Raw genomic sequence first — 17,174 nt, 5'->3', positions numbered from 1 at the left:
TCATGAGGATTACATGAGTAAGTGCTCGTAAAGCACTTAAAGCAGTTGTTAGCAAGTAGTAAATGACCTCCAGGGTTTTTCCTTTAAGGAGACTCCTCCAGTTATGAGTAAGCCAATTATGACGGCTCACCATTAATAATGAATTGATATGGACTGTGAAAGTTGGCATTTGTTTTTCCATTATTGTCCATTGTCACACACACAATAAAATAACCTAAAATAGGATTCTGAATTTTATTACAGAATATATCCAAAATACAATATTTATTAAGTTATGGTATCATTTGAATGGAAATATACTCTGTATCACAACTATAACAATTTTTACAGATATACTTCATTTAAATCCCTAAAGTTCAAAAGTCACTAAATTACAACATAGTTCATCTTTAAGATAACTTTGCTACAAATATATAAGAATTTTAAAAGTTTTTCTTTAATATAGCATCTTGGGATCACATCAAGTGTGACACTTGGCCTTGCTCTTCACATTTTATTAGGAAGCACATCAGGTGAGAAAGGAAGGGTCTAGAAAAGCAGCTGGGGTCCAAACCACCAAGGTAGGTTTGTGCTTAGCTACAGGGAAACACCCAAAGATTCCTCATGTGGATGCTGACTCTGGGGCCATCTTATTTGAAGGAGGCTCTGATTTGCCTGCTCCTCAGTGGCTGTGTGGGCCGCCAGTTGTCCACCATCAGCTCTTCAGGTTCATCCTCAGCACTGAAGTTAAGTTTACGGAACTTTGACATCTATGAGACAATAAAAGAAAATTAAATTAGAAACTGAAGTTTTGCAATAGTGTTGACTTATGTGTATATGTTTAATCTTAAAATACATTCTCCAATATTCACAGTCCCATGTATCAATGATCAGAACTCAATTTGGTTCCTAATAGATATAAAATAACATACAGATTACATGTAATCTGTATGTCATATATCAATTTTATATGCTTTCATATAACCAGTTTGTACACAATACATAAAATCACTGGGATCATTTTAAAGAAAAATTTCAATGAGCTTATTTTCATATTAAATCAGACATCAAAAGTTTATAAGTTCATAGCTCTAACATATAAGACATATAAGACAACAATAACAGCTCTAGATTCAAATGATAATTTTGTTTTCTGCTGTAGGAAAGACAAAGTACAGCATCTATAAAGTTAGATAAAGGGTCTGGGATCTGAAAGCTCCACAAGCTGAGTGACCAACTGGCATCTCCACTTAAATGTATGGAAACCCAAGAATGTATTTGCCCAGGCAGGGTTATAACACCATTGTCACTGATTTTTATTGCCCTAGAACCTGTTTCAGTTTCCTGGCCCACTACTGTGACACAGGCAGCCTTCAAACTGGCTCTCATTTTTTTTTTTTTTGAGGTTGTTCATGGAAGTCCTATTTCCCTTCCTCCCTGTCAAGACTTGATCTAACTGAAAAAGGGTGGTTTAGGTGGTCATATAGAAGCAATAAACCTATGGCCTTTAACTTGATCATTTTTATGGAGTAATATTCCTTCCATCCTTCCCAGGAAGTCAATTTTGATATACGTCAACACTTAAAACATATACAATCTATTGCTCCTACAATGCAAAGAAATTCTCTATAGACACCTAGGGTTGAGTCATATAACAGAATCCCTGGAACATGGAAGAGTCTGCTTAAGAAACAAATCGAACTTTTTTGTCAAAATAGAGTAAGTGATTTATACTCCTTTTTCACCATTTAAACTACATTCTCACATTGGTCAATTTGACTCATTATTTTAGCATCAGATAGTACAGAAAATCAAGGTAGCAGATTCATTTATATTGTTTACCTAACATCCATTTCCCCTCTACTGTCTCATTAACAGACATCTATCCTCTCCTTTAAGTGGCAAGAGAGGTTAATCTGAGGTCTTAACTGACCATAATGATCACTGTCCCTTACTGAAGTGAACAAGGAGCACAGTGCTAGCCAGTGAGGTATGAAGTGTTTGCTAGGAGCCATCAGGCAAGGGCATCTCTATTCCTAAAGCACCAGAGGAAGAGTTATTTTATTCCTCTTCAGAAGGTGATTATATCTGGATGTGATGCTCAAAGGGCTTTTCCAACAACCCAAGTCATCACTAGCCAAGGTAAAGGAAATCACAAAGAGGAAGAAAGAGCAGTCTGGCTGTCTGGGCTGAGCATGATCCTACCTCCAGATTCCATGTTAAATGACATGAAAAATATCCCAGCTATTATACTGGTACTTTGTAGTTGTATGTACAGTAATCATCTCTAGTTTAATATCATTTTCTATCTTAAATGCAAGTTCAAAGCACAAGGACTAATGGAGTAGGTCACTGCCCTTCCCCAAAAGTGTTCATGTATCCAATAAATCTATTTGACATAAGAGCTATCAAAGGCACTTTGGTTCTCAGGCTATATTCTCAGTGAAGGAAGAAAAGGCATTTTCATATTATAAAATCATAACCCAAATACTGCATCTACAAATGAGTAGCATTATATTCTTTCCCTACTTAAGAAGCCTGTTCAAATATTGAGTACAAGGACAACAGTCAATCAGATTATTTTTTTGGCCCACTTTGATGCTATATACTGCAAGTGAGTTTCCAGTTAGATATAGATTTCCTTTAAAGAGAGATGTGAACAATGTTTAGTATTCATAAGTAAATATTCTAAGGGAAAGTACAAAAATAGAATCCTTGTTCCCAGACCTGATTCTACTGTGAGGTAGCTGGGTGAAAAGCACTTCAATTTTCCTGTACCTCATACTGTTTATCAACACAATATTAGGCAATGAAATAATAGAGCTGGACAATGCAATCTCTCTTGTGCACTGTATATCTAAACTTATATGTTTCCAAATCTTGTGATTTAAACAATACTACAACTCCTCAACAAGTCATTTTTTAAAAACGCTGGCTGCTGACTCTCTCCTTAAATTGTTCAGATCCATCCTCTTGTGAATCCTAAAAAATGGCCATTTTCCACATTCACCTGTGTGCTCAGACACAGTCTATGAAAAATTCACTTGGATCCACCTCTGCGCCTACTCCTTAGTGTCTTGAAAGCTGTAATAATCATTTAAGGTAAGAACACCTGGTCTGAGCCTCTACAGAAAGCTGGAGTGAGTTTTATAGATACTTGTTCTCCTTTGTCAGGATTCAGAAATACATTCTTATACGTATAAGACTGCTGTGAGGTCTCATTTCAGTGAGCAGTGGTCTGGGAGTTATCACTCACATCTATGTAACCTTCAGTATGAAATTTCTATTTTCTAGGCTTCTATTTTTTCACAGGTAACCAAAAAATGAATATATTCATTAACAGACATCTTTCTCATTTAATCCTTACAATGACCATCCAATTTTACATACTAAACAAACTATGTGAGATTATGGTTAATAGCAACAATTTACTGAGTACTATTTATTTGCTAAATACTATTTAGACACTAGTTGCATGACTAGAAGCAGCAGCAAGACGATTACATCTCAGCTGTATCTGACTTCAAAAACCACACTTTTCAGGGTCCACTAAATGCTCTATCTCTAAGCAGACTTCCCAGGAAACCAACCTGCTCACTGCTAACAGTGATGGGTTCCTTGAGTACAATCCAGATCACACTTTCCAGAAGAGGAGGAGTGGTCAGGGAGCCTGGGTAAGTCCAGTAGTCCAAGCTCTCAGGAAGGAGGACACCAGGATCAAAGTTAGGGAATTCAATGCTCTTACCCTGTTGGGCAAACACAAATTAAAACTGTCACATCATCAGAGCAGGAGACCAGTAGAACACAAAACATAACCATAACTTTTTATAAACAGAAGTTCCACATATACTGGCAAACAAAATGAAAATAAATTAACAGAAAATATTTTATTTGAAAATACAAATTGCCAGGTATGAGCAAGAAAAACGGATTATTATTTTCACATGTCCATTTTTCACCTTGCCATCTAAAATAATATTTTATGTTTTCCAGTAAGTCCTTAAATAATCATATTTAGCATTTACTATGAGACTTCTGCCACTAAAATGATAAATAAATTTAGGTTACAGTAAGGAAAATATAGTGTACTTGAGGAGGAAGTGATTGTCTTACTATGCTACTTGGCTGCTGGATCAGAACTGAAGAACTGCGTTCAGTTCTGGGTACTATACTTTCAAAGCTGTAGGCACAAACAGGATGCATTACTGGAAAAGTGACAAGGCTGTTGCGAAGAGATAAAACTACGTTGTATGAAAAGTACTAATGGGAACTAGAGATAATTAGGCTAGGAACAGTAAATGAAAGGCTGTGAGAGAGACAGTAAAGGCATGAGGAAGAAGGATCAGGTGCATACAATTGAAGGGGGTCAGAGTAGGAGGAAAGAGTGCATATTTTAAAAGATAGATGCTGTTTCAATTGAGTGATGAGCTTTATGGGTTGTCATTGGTGAGGACATCATTGGAAGTGACTGTAGTATTTAAGCAGATGTTTAGTGACCTCCACACAGCTATGCTGTAGAGAGGATTTAAACACAGGATGAATGAATTCAAAGAAGTCACAGAACATAAATCTCCATGCCGCAGGGCTTTCTTCACCTTGTTCACTGTTGTATCACTTGGATTAGCAAAGTGCCTGGAACATAGAGAGATTCTACAAGTACTTGCTTTATGAATGACTGAATAATTTGTGCAGATAATTTTTAGCTTCCATGCCTTTGTAAGATTGTCTAATTCTTATTTTTTTATTAGTACATGTTTGCCATACATAACGTTTACATCCCTTGTGTAGAGTTGGTACGTGTATACAACACATCTTAATTCCCCTTTTCATCCCCTTTTCCTCCCTTCTCTTCTCCCTCCCTGCATCTCTTGATCTTCAAGTGATACGAAGCAAGATTAAGCAACCAGCAGTCTTAAGAATTATACTAGAATTAGGCTCAACTTTTGGAAAAGGAAAAATTAATTAAACATATAATTCATCTATTATAAACATCTACTTCATCTTTATTAGCTGTTCATCCAAACCCTACACATCAGTAAGACTATTTGTTTTGATCAAAGGAAATTTCTAAAACAACAGAATATTAAAAATAGGTACCCTGGGCCAGGGATTTAGCTCAGTGGTTCCACCACCTGCCCCACAAGCGCCAAGGACCTGAGTTTGATTCCCGGTACCAAAAAAAAAAAAAAAATAGGTGCCCTAATGAAGTGGTAGAAAATTAAACTTTACCTTTGTTTTAATGGAATCCAGTATATCAAGGACTTTCTGAAGGCCTGGTTTAGCACTACCAATCTATACAAAAACACAAAAGACAAGATGCAGTAAACCAGCTGCTTTTGCTACGTGCCAGTCTTGATTTGGACAGCACTGTCTCAAAATTTCTCCACAAAATGTACCACTTTACACCAGCTACCCATCTGTCTTAGCTCGAAGATGCTGATAATATACAGATGTCCCTACCATCACTGAACCTTCAAATTGCCTCTACTTCTGTCTGTGTAGTTCTTCTAAAACTTCCCTCTCAAATGCCTCCAGTGACCTCCAACTGCCAAAGTAAAGCTTACTCTTCAAGGTTGTACCTTACCTAGCTTCCTTGTAGGATTTGCATGCTCTTCTTTCTAAAAAGTCTCTCCCTCCTTTGGTTTGTATGCCTTCTAGACCTCCTAACAGACCCTAACTCTCATATTCCTTTTTGGTCACTTTATCAGCATCTTCCCAATGACTTAGTAATCTGACATTCTGCAGTTTCTTGGCACAGCATCCTGATTCATCATCTCTCTTTGTGCTGTCCTAGGATGACTTGTCAATACCTGCACTTTCCACCTTAGCACATGGTCTCTGGGCTCATGAATCTCTAGCCCATCCTATCCTCCACTCCCCTTTACTTCTGGCTAGATAGAGGACAGCTCAACCTGGGAGGTCCCATTGTTGCCTGAAATTCTCCAGAACTGAGCCAATGTCCCTGACCCCTCCAGAACCTGATCTTACTTTAGCATTGTCTATCATAAAACAATACCTTAGTGACCTTGGCTTCAGGTTAAATTAAAAAAACACACACCTGATAGTCTTCTGAAGTTTACCTCTTTATGCCTTACATCTAAATAGTATCTAATCATTCTAAATTGCCTCCTAAATTGTCTTTCTGACCTCCTGAAAGAAGGAATGGGGAGATGGAGGAACAAGTAAACTTGAAAGTACTTCAGAGCTGAAGGCATTTCTTCAAGTCTTTTGCAGAAGAATGTCCTGTCTGTTGTGAATGTTCTATCTGGTCAGTCTTTCTTGAAAACAAGAAACAAGGAATTGGGCCATTAACTAACCTTTAAAAAAACACCCAAAACAGCCAGTCCATCAGGTTGTTGTGCAGCTTTTCCAAAATCCCCATATTTAGTGTTCCAGTGCACCAAGTGCAGCTAAAACCAGGGGAGACAAAACCACAATGAGTGATTTACATAATAAAAGCCAACAGAACTTATCCAATGATCTTTTCTCCACAACTAATGCATACTAAAAAAAGTTAAAATGTGAATAATTTTTCAAATTATCCATTATTTGGTAGACTAGCAAGCAATTTCATCAACAACATGAAGACCAAGAAATATAGAATTTTAAGAGAAAGCATGAATTTTATTCCTAGATTTATATTAAAATAAGTTCCTCCCATTTCAATTCATTCACTTTTTACAAATGGTGTCCTTGGAGACCTTAGAGGAAGTTTTAGAACCTTAATTTCAATTGTACAACTAAAGCTTATAAGAAGCCAATGTGAAGATCCTTTGGAAAAGAAGTGGTTCACCAAATGTGAGTTAAATTTACAATTAAACTTTTTAAATTAATACTAATGACTTACAAACATTTCTCCCTGTAAAAAAGAGTATCTTACCTCTGCAGCATATTTCACTTTATTCACAGTGTGCTCAGAACCTTGGCCATCAGATGAGCCCCAGTGAAAGTGAAACTGAACCAATCTGTATGTGCTATCCAGGGGTCCATCTTTCAGCTCTAAATATAAATTACATGTAAGTAATATATCTGTGTACATATACATACACATACACATATGTAGATTCACATACATACATAGGCACATGAAACACACTGCTATTACCTCTTTACACATGCTTTATGGCACTAAATGTACAACAGCTACATTTTCCCTCTGTGAAAATTAAATATAGATTCAGAGTTAGTCTACATACTTTTTTTTTTCTCTTTTCCAGTACCGAGGATCGAACTCAGGACCTTGCACTTGCGAGGCAGGCATGGCACCAATGAGCTAAATCCCCGGCCCCAGAGTTAGTCTACATACTGAAGAAAATCATATCAGTTGGTGTTTTTTCTCACAGGTACTGGCCGAAGGATGGAGATTTTTCCCAAAGAGTACCTCTCTTGTGGGTTCGTTGTAGAGTCATTGTTCAAATCCAATCAAAGGACATTTAAATACAACTAATAATTTATCTGTGAATCACTTGAGAAGAATTGAGGCAGCTATTTGACAACATACTGGCCTGCTTCACATACTTGCAAACATGAGAACCATGCTTCCACCATGGCTGACTGGTTCCTGCCTGACAGAGAGCCTCCTTTGCTAACCTCTGACATCAGTTCTGATATCCTAGAATTCATAAAATAATAAGTATCTCATTGACTTGAATTATCCTTACACTGTTATGAATTGGCTTTGTCCCCGTAAGATTTTGTTGAATTTTTAATTTCCTCATTTGTAAAATGGATACATTTGATTATGCATTTCTTCACTAATAATTGATCTATCATCTACTATATAAAGTGTATAGTGCTCTGTTATATCCAAGGACTTAAAACTCTAACTATAATAATTATACCAAAGTTCTATTATCCTGGTATTAATTTAACTTTATTCAGTAAAATCAATAGTAGAAACCAGTCTTCAACAATATCTATCTGTAGATAATTAACAAGTTGTGTATTAAGCAGATCACAATAGTGAGAAATCATTGTTAAAAAAAACCTTTTTTACCTAACTTATATGTATTGATGGGATTTAACCAATATAGTTAAATTTTTTTAAAAGTAGTTTAGTTTTACTGTTTTATTTCTCTAGTACAATAATTAAAACAAATGTTGCTTTAAATTCATTTTATTAGCCTTGGTTTATAACTCTACAACATAACAGAAAGATCTCAAATTTCCTTTGGCTTTTCAAGACAAAGGGAGAAGGTCTATACAATAAAGGTTTGTGTTTTTTTTCCCTTAACTTCACATAAATATGCTTAGGTGGAGCAATACTCATTCACCTATTCAAAGTAAAAGATGAAACTAGTACATGATACTTGGGCAGATTGGCTTTTATGTCTCCTGATACCACTTCTGCCTGCCAGCTCTGCCTTATAATAGGCTAGGAGAAAATTGGAAGAATGAAAGCAGAAAGAATGAATCATAAAGGGTGTTATATTACGGATCTATTAAGACACATAAATTTGGACGCATTCAGATAAAATCACATTTCTTGATACACAAAATCAGCTTATGGTAGTTTATTTTTATCTGAAATTTCAGTAAAAAATAATTAGTCTTACCCCCCCCCAGACTAGGTCTTTCAGAAATGGAGAACTTGCTTTTTTCATAATAATGTGCACTTAAAAATAGAATACAGGTTTATGAAGTAAAGTGATAAACGCCTGTATAATAACACTTTAAAGCTAGTAACCAACTGACTGATCATAAAAAAACAAATGTCATTTGTAACATTAGTTCTACCCATTGACAAAATTATTTAAATAAAGCTATATTAAGCATTTAAGTTAGCTATCTTTATAAATGTATCCTTGATCTTTGTAAATGTATCCCCTTTTTCCTTTATACATAATCTTACCAGGATTTTAAGTTGTAAGAAAATAAAGATTGCCACTATTTCTTATTCTCTCTTGCAGACTTTAAAACTGTATTCTTTTTCTTTCTTTCTTTCTTTCTTTTTTTTTTGATACCAGGGATCGAACTCAGGACCTTGCATTTTCGAGGCAGGTGCAGTGCCACTCAGCTAAATCCCTGCTTTGAAATTGTATTCTAATATACTTGCTTCACAGAACATTTAGAATCAGGCAAGAGTTGTAGTATTTTTATTTTAAAATGTTTAATGAGCACTTTAAAAGGGGCAAGAGGAGACCTGGGTTCAATTATTAAAAGCATTCAGTGCTGCTCTATCATCATCAGATACCTGCTTTAGCTCCTGTTAAAACAAAACATTCTGTGGTACAATAGGTCTGGACTCTACATAGTGCCACTTACATGGCTGATTTTTACAAAGAAAAATCAGTAATTTCTTCTGTTTTTAAAAATTATTTTTTTCTTTAGAAAAATAGATTTTACTTTAAGCTGTGACAATTTACAAAATGGCCTGTAGCAATCACAAAAATCAATCAATCAACCAATCTGGAATACATGATTTTTGTGAATTGTGTTCCACAAAGGATGCAGAAATACAAATGGGCTTTGTACTTTAATTTATTTTCAAAACCCTCAAAATTTAAATTAAATTCAAATTCAAGAGCTCCAGCCAGTTTTAACTTTCATGATCTGGCATCAATTAAACACAAAATAATCAGCAGGTATAACATTATACAATAATCTACCTTTGTACATCATTAATATGGAAAATTATTAAACTGTTTGGTTTTTTATTAATAATAGGAGATTAGGTAATATTGAAATGTCAGACTACCTGTATGAAATAAAACTGAAAATTTAGAATTTTTGAATATTTTTCTTCCTAATCACTATTATTGCTACTTAATTTAGTCACATCTGAATAACAAACAAGACCCTTTGGTGTATGCCAGTAGTCTCTTAAATCCAAAATACAAGTAAATTACTATCAATTGTCCTTAGTTTAACTAAAATCTAAGCAATTTCCCAGTAATGAAGTAAATGAATAATTCCATAGGAAAAAAATGACATTTCTAGGAACTAAATAATCTTCTCCATGACTATCTTGAAAATTTTTGGATGACACATTACTATTTTCACTACTGATGAAATCATGTGTTTTATTTACTGACAGTAGTCATTCATTCTAGGGCTAGGTGTTGAGGGAGAAAAACTCACAGGGTAGGGGAGAAATGCACACATTCCTTTTCTTTTAAACAAAAATGTTTAGCTGTCACTTTCACTAGAGTAAACAAAGTCAAATTTTAAAGGAATAAGTTTTAGCTTAAGCTACACAGAAATTACACAGGAGTAAAATTGATGCTTTCAACAGGAACATAATTTACTAAAGCTTTGGTCAGTTTTCCAGCTATTTAGGGTTCTGTTTATATCACGTGCAAAGTTCTTTTATTTGTTGTCATTCTGCTTTCTTTCAATTTGTGATTGCTTGAGAATTTTGCAGCTTCAAAAGAAAGTCCCTTGAAAAGTCAACCAGAATCTGGGTTCAAAGACCTATTATGTCATATGGACAATGGTCTGCTTGAAAGGAACACATGAAGTGCATTCTGTTTCCTTCTTTCTTTTTTCTTGAAATAACATAAACATTAAAGGAATTCCAATATCTAAAAAAACAGAAATAAGAAGTATATATGGGATGATTCAACCATTCAGGCACTTCTGCCCCTAACTTTGTGATAAAGCAGGGGAGTTTTAAACTCATTAATAAAAGTTAATAAGTTAGCAGGAGTTAATAATTTGACTATTATTAGTTTCTCCCAGATAAAGTTGGCAAGCAAATATCTCAAGCAGGGAGAGTTATTTTTTAATAATTTAAAAAATATGTAAAAGTATTAGCAATTTTTCATTAAAGTGGTTTGTTATAAAGGAATTTAGGAAAACTGATGAGAACTTTAAACCAAGCTCCTAGTTAAAGCCCATTAAAGAATTATCTCCAGATTAAATAGCAATAAACTCAACCAGCTTAGTTCCTTACACCTGGATACTTACGCTTGGACATAAGATAATATTTAGGGCATATTGGGAAATCTGAACTTATGAGAAGTTCTAGAAAGCTGAAATCCCATTGACAGGAGAAAAGTAAAGGAACTGAAGCAAAAATAAGAGGTAAAGAATATCTAAAAATATTAATATCAAAAATAACTCCTCCAAAGGAAAAAAAAACACAAATAACTCCAAATAAAAGGGTCAGTAAGTAACCGAAATAATGAGTTATTTTTTGATTTAAGTGCACAAAATAATATAACAAGATTTAAAACACGGTAAATATGCACTAAGTTTTAATTATGGCTATCATCCAAAGATTCTTATTCAAATTCTTTTGTTATGTGATTGCCCTTTGGTCTCTCCAGCAAACTAGGAAGAAGCCTTAGCAAGTCATTTAAGCTCCTGAGCTTTCTGCTTCTTCATGTTTCTTTAAGTGGGTTGGCTACAGAATTTCTACTATTTGCTCTCACTTTGAGAATCTAAGATCTTTTTTGAAAAAAAGTCTCAAGGGTATTTTTCCACATGGTACAGTTTTTAATTTATTTTGTTGATGGGTTTTTCTTTTATATCAACATTGAAATATAATCTGCATTCTTGCCTAACCAAAATAACTGAAAGAGATATTAGCAAAATTACAAAGGAGTCTTTCATATGCAAGGGAGAGCAAGTCTCTCTAATACTGCTGACCCTTGGTTTTAACGTACTTTTTCTTTGCCTTTCTGGAACCCATACTATGTACTCTTAAATCCCCTGGTGTTCCCTATTTTCAAGATATCAAAGTCCTTCAAGACTTCATATAAGCTTTATTTACCCCAAAAACCCTTTTCTGAGTACCCAGTTAGACTCCTAAGCTTCCTTCATATTTCCATAGTCCCTTAGAATACTTACGTTTTGCACTTATCAAAGTGACTGTTGGTGTCTGTTATTTCTATGTCTCTCTACTTTAAGTATCCTCACCCAATGGTAAAATCTGGGGATACAGGAGAGGGACCTGGCCCTCATCCTACCTTTGTGAAGTTTAACTTATCAGGGATTTAACTGGTGTTAGTAATGATTTTCTTGTATAAGAATTAGTGGATGATAATACATGTGTCTCTAAAGACACCAGTTAGAAACCCCGATCTAAATCAAATATTTTTATTCTGTTTCACAATCTAAGTACAGCCATTATTCACCAGAAGAAATAGGTGGGAAATCAGGCTAGCTCTAATCAGTTACTGCTCATGCAGATATCCACCAAATGTTAATATATTCAAGGTGAAAGAAATTATATAATAATTTCATAAATACAAGCAGCTCATATTTAATAAGATAAACAGGATGTTTCACAACACATGAACCTAATTGGAAAGCCAATTAAAGTTTCTTCAGAGATCTTAACACAGGCACAACAGCTGCAGCAGTAGCATAATAAAGGCAGGTGGACGGTGTGTGGTCACAGAGGTCACCACTCAGGAGCTGCTGCACTCCGGCCCTGGGCTAGGCGCTACACACACAGTGTCCACTTACACCGTCCTCTGTGGCACATTCTACCGCTACTCCAATGGCACAGTTACAGAACCCTAAAACTTAGAGAAGTTAAGTTACTATAGCATTTCAGAAGCCACCAAGCTGGTTAGTGGCAGGGCTGAAACTTAAATTCAGGTCTGTCTGTTCCGAAGTGAGGCTCACAGCCACCAGGGTAAAAGCTGAAACCAACTTTCCAGGAATATACACTACTGGAACAATTAATTTCACAATCACCTTTGTAAAAACTACCATTGAGGGAATTGTATCATCTGCTTCCATTTGTTTCCTCATTGTTCGCAAAAACACCCACTTTAAGCATCCAATTCTAAATTTCTATGTAGCATCCAATAAGGTGAATAATAAGCTGGGCATTAGATCCATTGATAACAATAATTCCATTGTGGCTCTTTAAAAAGAACTTGAGACCTATAGACTAATATAGAGTAATAGCACACTTCTTGTGGTTTTAGAATGACTAAAAATAAAATTCTAGGGGATCCTTTCTGTATGTACAGTATCTTGAGACCTTTTATCGTATTATAAATATATATCATAGTTTTTTAAGACAAAAGAATTGTGTTATATTTCTCCATTTGAGCACTGCTTCCTTAGAATGGGAGAAATACTTGGCAAAGCAACGTAAGCCAAATCACTGAAAAAATGTCTTCAACATAATCTCCTACTTGACTGTAACCATAATAAAGCCACACAGTGTGACTCTCTATGTTTGTGTATGTTGAGTGTGTGTGTGTGTGTGTGTGTGTGTGTGTGTACTAAAGAAGTCTGTACACAGAACAGGTAGGTTGAAAACATTTCTCAGAAAATCTCCACATAAAGTGTGGATATGGCTATTATTAAATTGCCTTCCTGAATCACCTTTTCCGAAAGCCAAAGTCCAAAACTTGCAAAAAGAGATTGAAGAATTCTTTTTCAAAACTGAAAATATGTCCAGCTACTAGAAAATAATCAACCTGTAATGGATTTAATTACATGTTACACATTAGCAACATAGGTCATTACTCCAAAACTCTGACAGCATTACTGAACATTTCCTCTGTCCTTTCTTATTTTGATCTCCCACTCCTACTCTCATACTACCACCAGACACCATGGGTTGGCAGCACCATTTCATTCAGTGACCTTCAGAGGAAAGTACTCAGCAAAATAGGACACCAGCAATTAAATCAACCAGTGAACAAAAAAGGCAGCTACTATGTCTAAATGAGATTCCTCTCCTGTTTCTAAATAAAATAGAAGTATTCAGTGGGCATCCTGTAAACAGCCCTAATACAAATAATTTACGGTAACTGGATTTGTCAGTCATGAGCCAGGCATATTCCCCAAATCTGAACACTTTTGCTTGTGCCATGAATTTCTAGGTAGATACCAAAATATGCCACCACCTTTATCACAATAGCCCAATTCCGAGAAATGGTCATGAATACAGTGCTTTCCAAGAGTGTAAATTATGTTAAATTGACAGGTCTTCCTCACTGTTTTCACTGCTACCTTGGCAATAACACACTAAGATATAATTTTTTTTTTTTGGTACCGGAGATCGAACTCGGGTCCTTGAGCTTGAGCAGCAGGCAGCAAAACCACTGAGCTAAATCCCCAGCCCCTAAGATATAATTTTTAATGGATAAGCATCAACTCTGGAGGTCATATTTTAGAAAGAATCTTATAATTCCAATTTTTGCAAATTTCATTCTGTCTAATCTGTGTTGTCTGGGGACAATGCAGAATAACTTGTAACTTTTCACAGCCATATTGTGATTATTCAAATGGCTTTCATAAAAGCCAGGCATCTTACAAGGGAGAAAAAGCCCGAATTTGCTATCTTTGCCATCTAATGAAGACAATCAGCCAGACATCTCACAGTACTGAGACAAACTGTAGTGTTAAGGAGTTTCCTACAACTGCTCTTAATTTCTTCCATTAGGCTGGAAGGCACCTACTGGCTAAAAGGCACAAGTTATTTTTTAAACACTGACCTGCTTTGTTCTGGGAGTCATCAAATTCCACATTGAAAGAGTGGCCGTTGTTGATGATCCTTCGAGAAGTGGGTCGGTCATAGCAAAGGCGCAGGGGCTTCAGGGTGGAGTCATACTTGACTGCACTGGTGTTAATGTCAACAGGGGACTGGCGCTCTCCATTGGCAATGGGGAAGTCCACATGCCAGTGCTCAGGGCCTGAAGGCGAGAAGACACTTGTGAATCCCCCAGCGTGGGCAAAAGAACATCCTGACCCCTAGAAAAGGGCAACGATTCTGAAGCCAATCGGCTCAGCTGAAATTCTGGTGGCACCATAAATGGTACCTTTGAGAAAGAGAAACCTTTGGGGATACAGTCTGTGCCTCAGTTTCCTCATTTGCAAAATGGGGTAATATTACAAATTTACCTCATAGATGCTGTTTTGAGAATTCGAATGGTTGATGCAAAGTCCATTGAACGAATACTGAGTGTTGCACAATTATTCGCTAATATTTATAGTCTTTTAAACATAAATTCAGCAACTGAAATCGGGCAGACACCAAAGTCAAGGATTTGGGATAGGTAAACTCATGTGAGGCATGCATCCAGGTGCAGAGCCCCCTCGTGTCCTGGCCCCGATGAGAGGACAGAGCCATTGCCTGCGCACAGGCACCGTCCCTTCATCGTCAGGGCCCCGCTATGTGGGAAAGCCCACTTCCCCTAAAGATGAGGTGAGCCCGACCGGCCAAAGGGCATCTTCGCCTTCCCTCTGCTGGCTCAAGAAATCCAGATCTGTGCTCCTGATAAAGCCCAGTTCTCGGGGGCTGTCCGACCCTCGAATATTATTAGTTGAGAAATAAAGGACAAACTCAACAATTGAGATGGGTTTGAGAAAGCGCCCCGGGACAGTCGGTGCGGGAATCTTGGCCACAAGTGGTCCTCAAGCGGATGGGATGCGGCGGGGGTGGGGAGGTGGCGTCCTCGAATTTCTCCGAGATCAACCGCTAAAATTTTCCGTCGCGAGCCGTCCCCGCTTCCTCTGAGGTCCCGGGACGGCCTGGCGGGGACCCCGAGGGGAGCGCCCGGCCCCGCGGCTTCCTCGACAGAGCCCGAGGGCGCGGGGCGGCGCTGCGCACCTGAGCCCGGCGCGCCGGCGCCCGGGTCCCAGCAGGTGCGGCGCCGCGGACCGGCGGCCTCGGGGACGGATCGGGGCACTCACCGTTGTGCTTGCTGTACCCCCAGTGATGGGACATGGTGGCGCGGCAGTGCAGGAGTTGGTTCCCCTGTGGTGGCTGCAGCTTCCCAGCCCGCTGCGCGTGTGTCCGCGGGTCGCACCGTCACTGGCTTTTATAGGCTCCCGCCAACTTGGTGTTCGGGGGCGGCCCGAGGGGGGGGGACCCCGGGTGGACCTGCGGCGGGGGAGGAGGTGGCGGGCGGAGGTGACCGCCCGTGCCGGGCGGGCCGGGCTGGCGAGGCGCCGAAGGCGGGGAAATCGCGCTCCCGGGGGCGCCAGCCGGGCCGGGAGCTCCTCGCCTCGGCTCGCCTCGCCTCTGGGCTCCCCGAGCCGGGGACGCGCTCCTGGGCGGCAGCGGCGCTCCGCGATCCCCGCGGTGGCAGTGTCGCCGGGCCTCGTCCGCCCCGGCTCCGGCGGCTACGCGCACCCCATCCCCCTCCAGGCGCGGGCGGCGGCGTCGCTTCTCCGGACCCAGCCGGGCGCCTTTAGTCCGCGGGCCCCATTGTGAGGGCATCCCCGGACTCATAGCCCTCCCCCCGCGCCCCATGGGCTCCAGCCGCGCCGGGCTGCGCGACTCGGAGGGCCACACTCGGTCCGCCCCGGCCTGGGGCTGGCAACCCGGGTCGGGAGCTTTGACCTTGGGGCAAATGGGGATACGGTAGGGTCCTTGAGGCGCTGGGAGCCCGCAGCCTGGGCGCCGGGAGCCGCGCGCCCCCTGCTGGACCCCTGTGGGATACGGCGTTCAAGGGCCAGAGAGAAAGAGTTTGGAGTTGCATTTCGCGGTAGGCAGGCAGGGCTTCCCTTAAGTGCTCTTCTCCTTTGCCTTCCGGTTCTCTTTAAAAATGTACTTAAGGGAGGGAACTTCCTGGCTGAGTATTTATTGATTTTTTAAACAACCAAAACCTCAAAAATCACTTTTCTCAGAAGACTTAGGTAAAAGAATGTCTTCCAGTGAGGTGAGGTTAAAACTTTCCCTGGCTGGTGAAAGAAATTTCTGACATATTAGGAAACCATTCCAAATAATTTAATGAAAAGGACACTTGTTTATTTATTTAGTTAGCTATTGTAGTACCGGGGGGGGGGGCGGCAGAGCCTTACTCACTAAGCTTCATCCCCAGCCATTTTTATTTTCTATTTTGAGACAGGATTATTTTTTATTTTGTATTTTGAGATAGGATCATGCTACATTGCCTAAGCTGAGATGGAATGAGTGATCCTCCAGCCTCAGCCCTTTAAAACTTTCATGGGCCCTAAGGCATTAATGGGTCTCTTCTTCATAAACACACACACACACACACACACACACACACACACACACACATGCGCACACACTTTGATTATATTGATATAAAGGTTATTATCTTATTACATTTATTTACCCATTCCGATTTTAAGAGAGAATACTGTCAAGGATACTTGAAACTTGTGGGCCTAAAGCCCTGTGCTTATTGAGCCTTGGAGGAATAAATTAAGCTCTGTTGAAGGGGAGAGAAAATTCATTTCTTACCCAGGGCTTTGCCACAGATATATCAAAGGGAGTTTGTTCCATGGTCTCTGAGACCTTCGAGGGTGTA

At 38.8% G+C, this 17,174-nt stretch overlaps 1 protein-coding gene across 1 annotated transcript; it reads right to left on the bottom strand.

Annotated features, from left to right (window-relative positions):
* Nucleotides 1–220: 220 nt before the first annotated feature.
* Nucleotides 221–16,158, bottom strand: Ca2 (carbonic anhydrase 2). The gene is made up of 7 exons (XM_004841979.4): nt 15,586–16,158; nt 14,388–14,585; nt 6,860–6,978; nt 6,297–6,389; nt 5,209–5,271; nt 3,570–3,725; nt 221–749 (listed from the first exon to the last, which is right to left on the bottom strand). The coding sequence occupies exons 1-7, from the start codon at nt 15,617–15,619 to the stop codon at nt 630–632; spliced, it is 783 nt and encodes a 260-aa protein (XP_004842036.1). The 5' UTR covers nt 15,620–16,158; the 3' UTR covers nt 221–629.
* Nucleotides 16,159–17,174: the final 1,016 nt, after the last annotated feature.

Source organism: Heterocephalus glaber, unplaced genomic scaffold (genome assembly GCF_053883595.1).
Source record: "Heterocephalus glaber isolate CG9 unplaced genomic scaffold, H.glaber_assembly_v1.0 deba00001553, whole genome shotgun sequence".
NCBI lineage: Eukaryota > Metazoa > Chordata > Mammalia > Rodentia > Bathyergidae > Heterocephalus > Heterocephalus glaber.
This window is presented reverse-complemented; position numbering and strand designations above follow the sequence as displayed.

Coding starts and splice junctions, on each gene's coding strand:
- Ca2 (XM_004841979.4), bottom strand. CDS start 15,619: ATGTCCCATCACTGGGGGTACAGCAAGCACAACG. Junction 6,979..14,387: donor TGACTCCCAGAACAAAGCAG/GTCAGTGTTTAA, acceptor ATTTATATTTAG/AGCTGAAAGATGGACCCCTG. Junction 750..3,569: donor TCACTGTTAGCAGTGAGCAG/GTTGGTTTCCTG, acceptor ATTGTCTCATAG/ATGTCAAAGTTCCGTAAACT.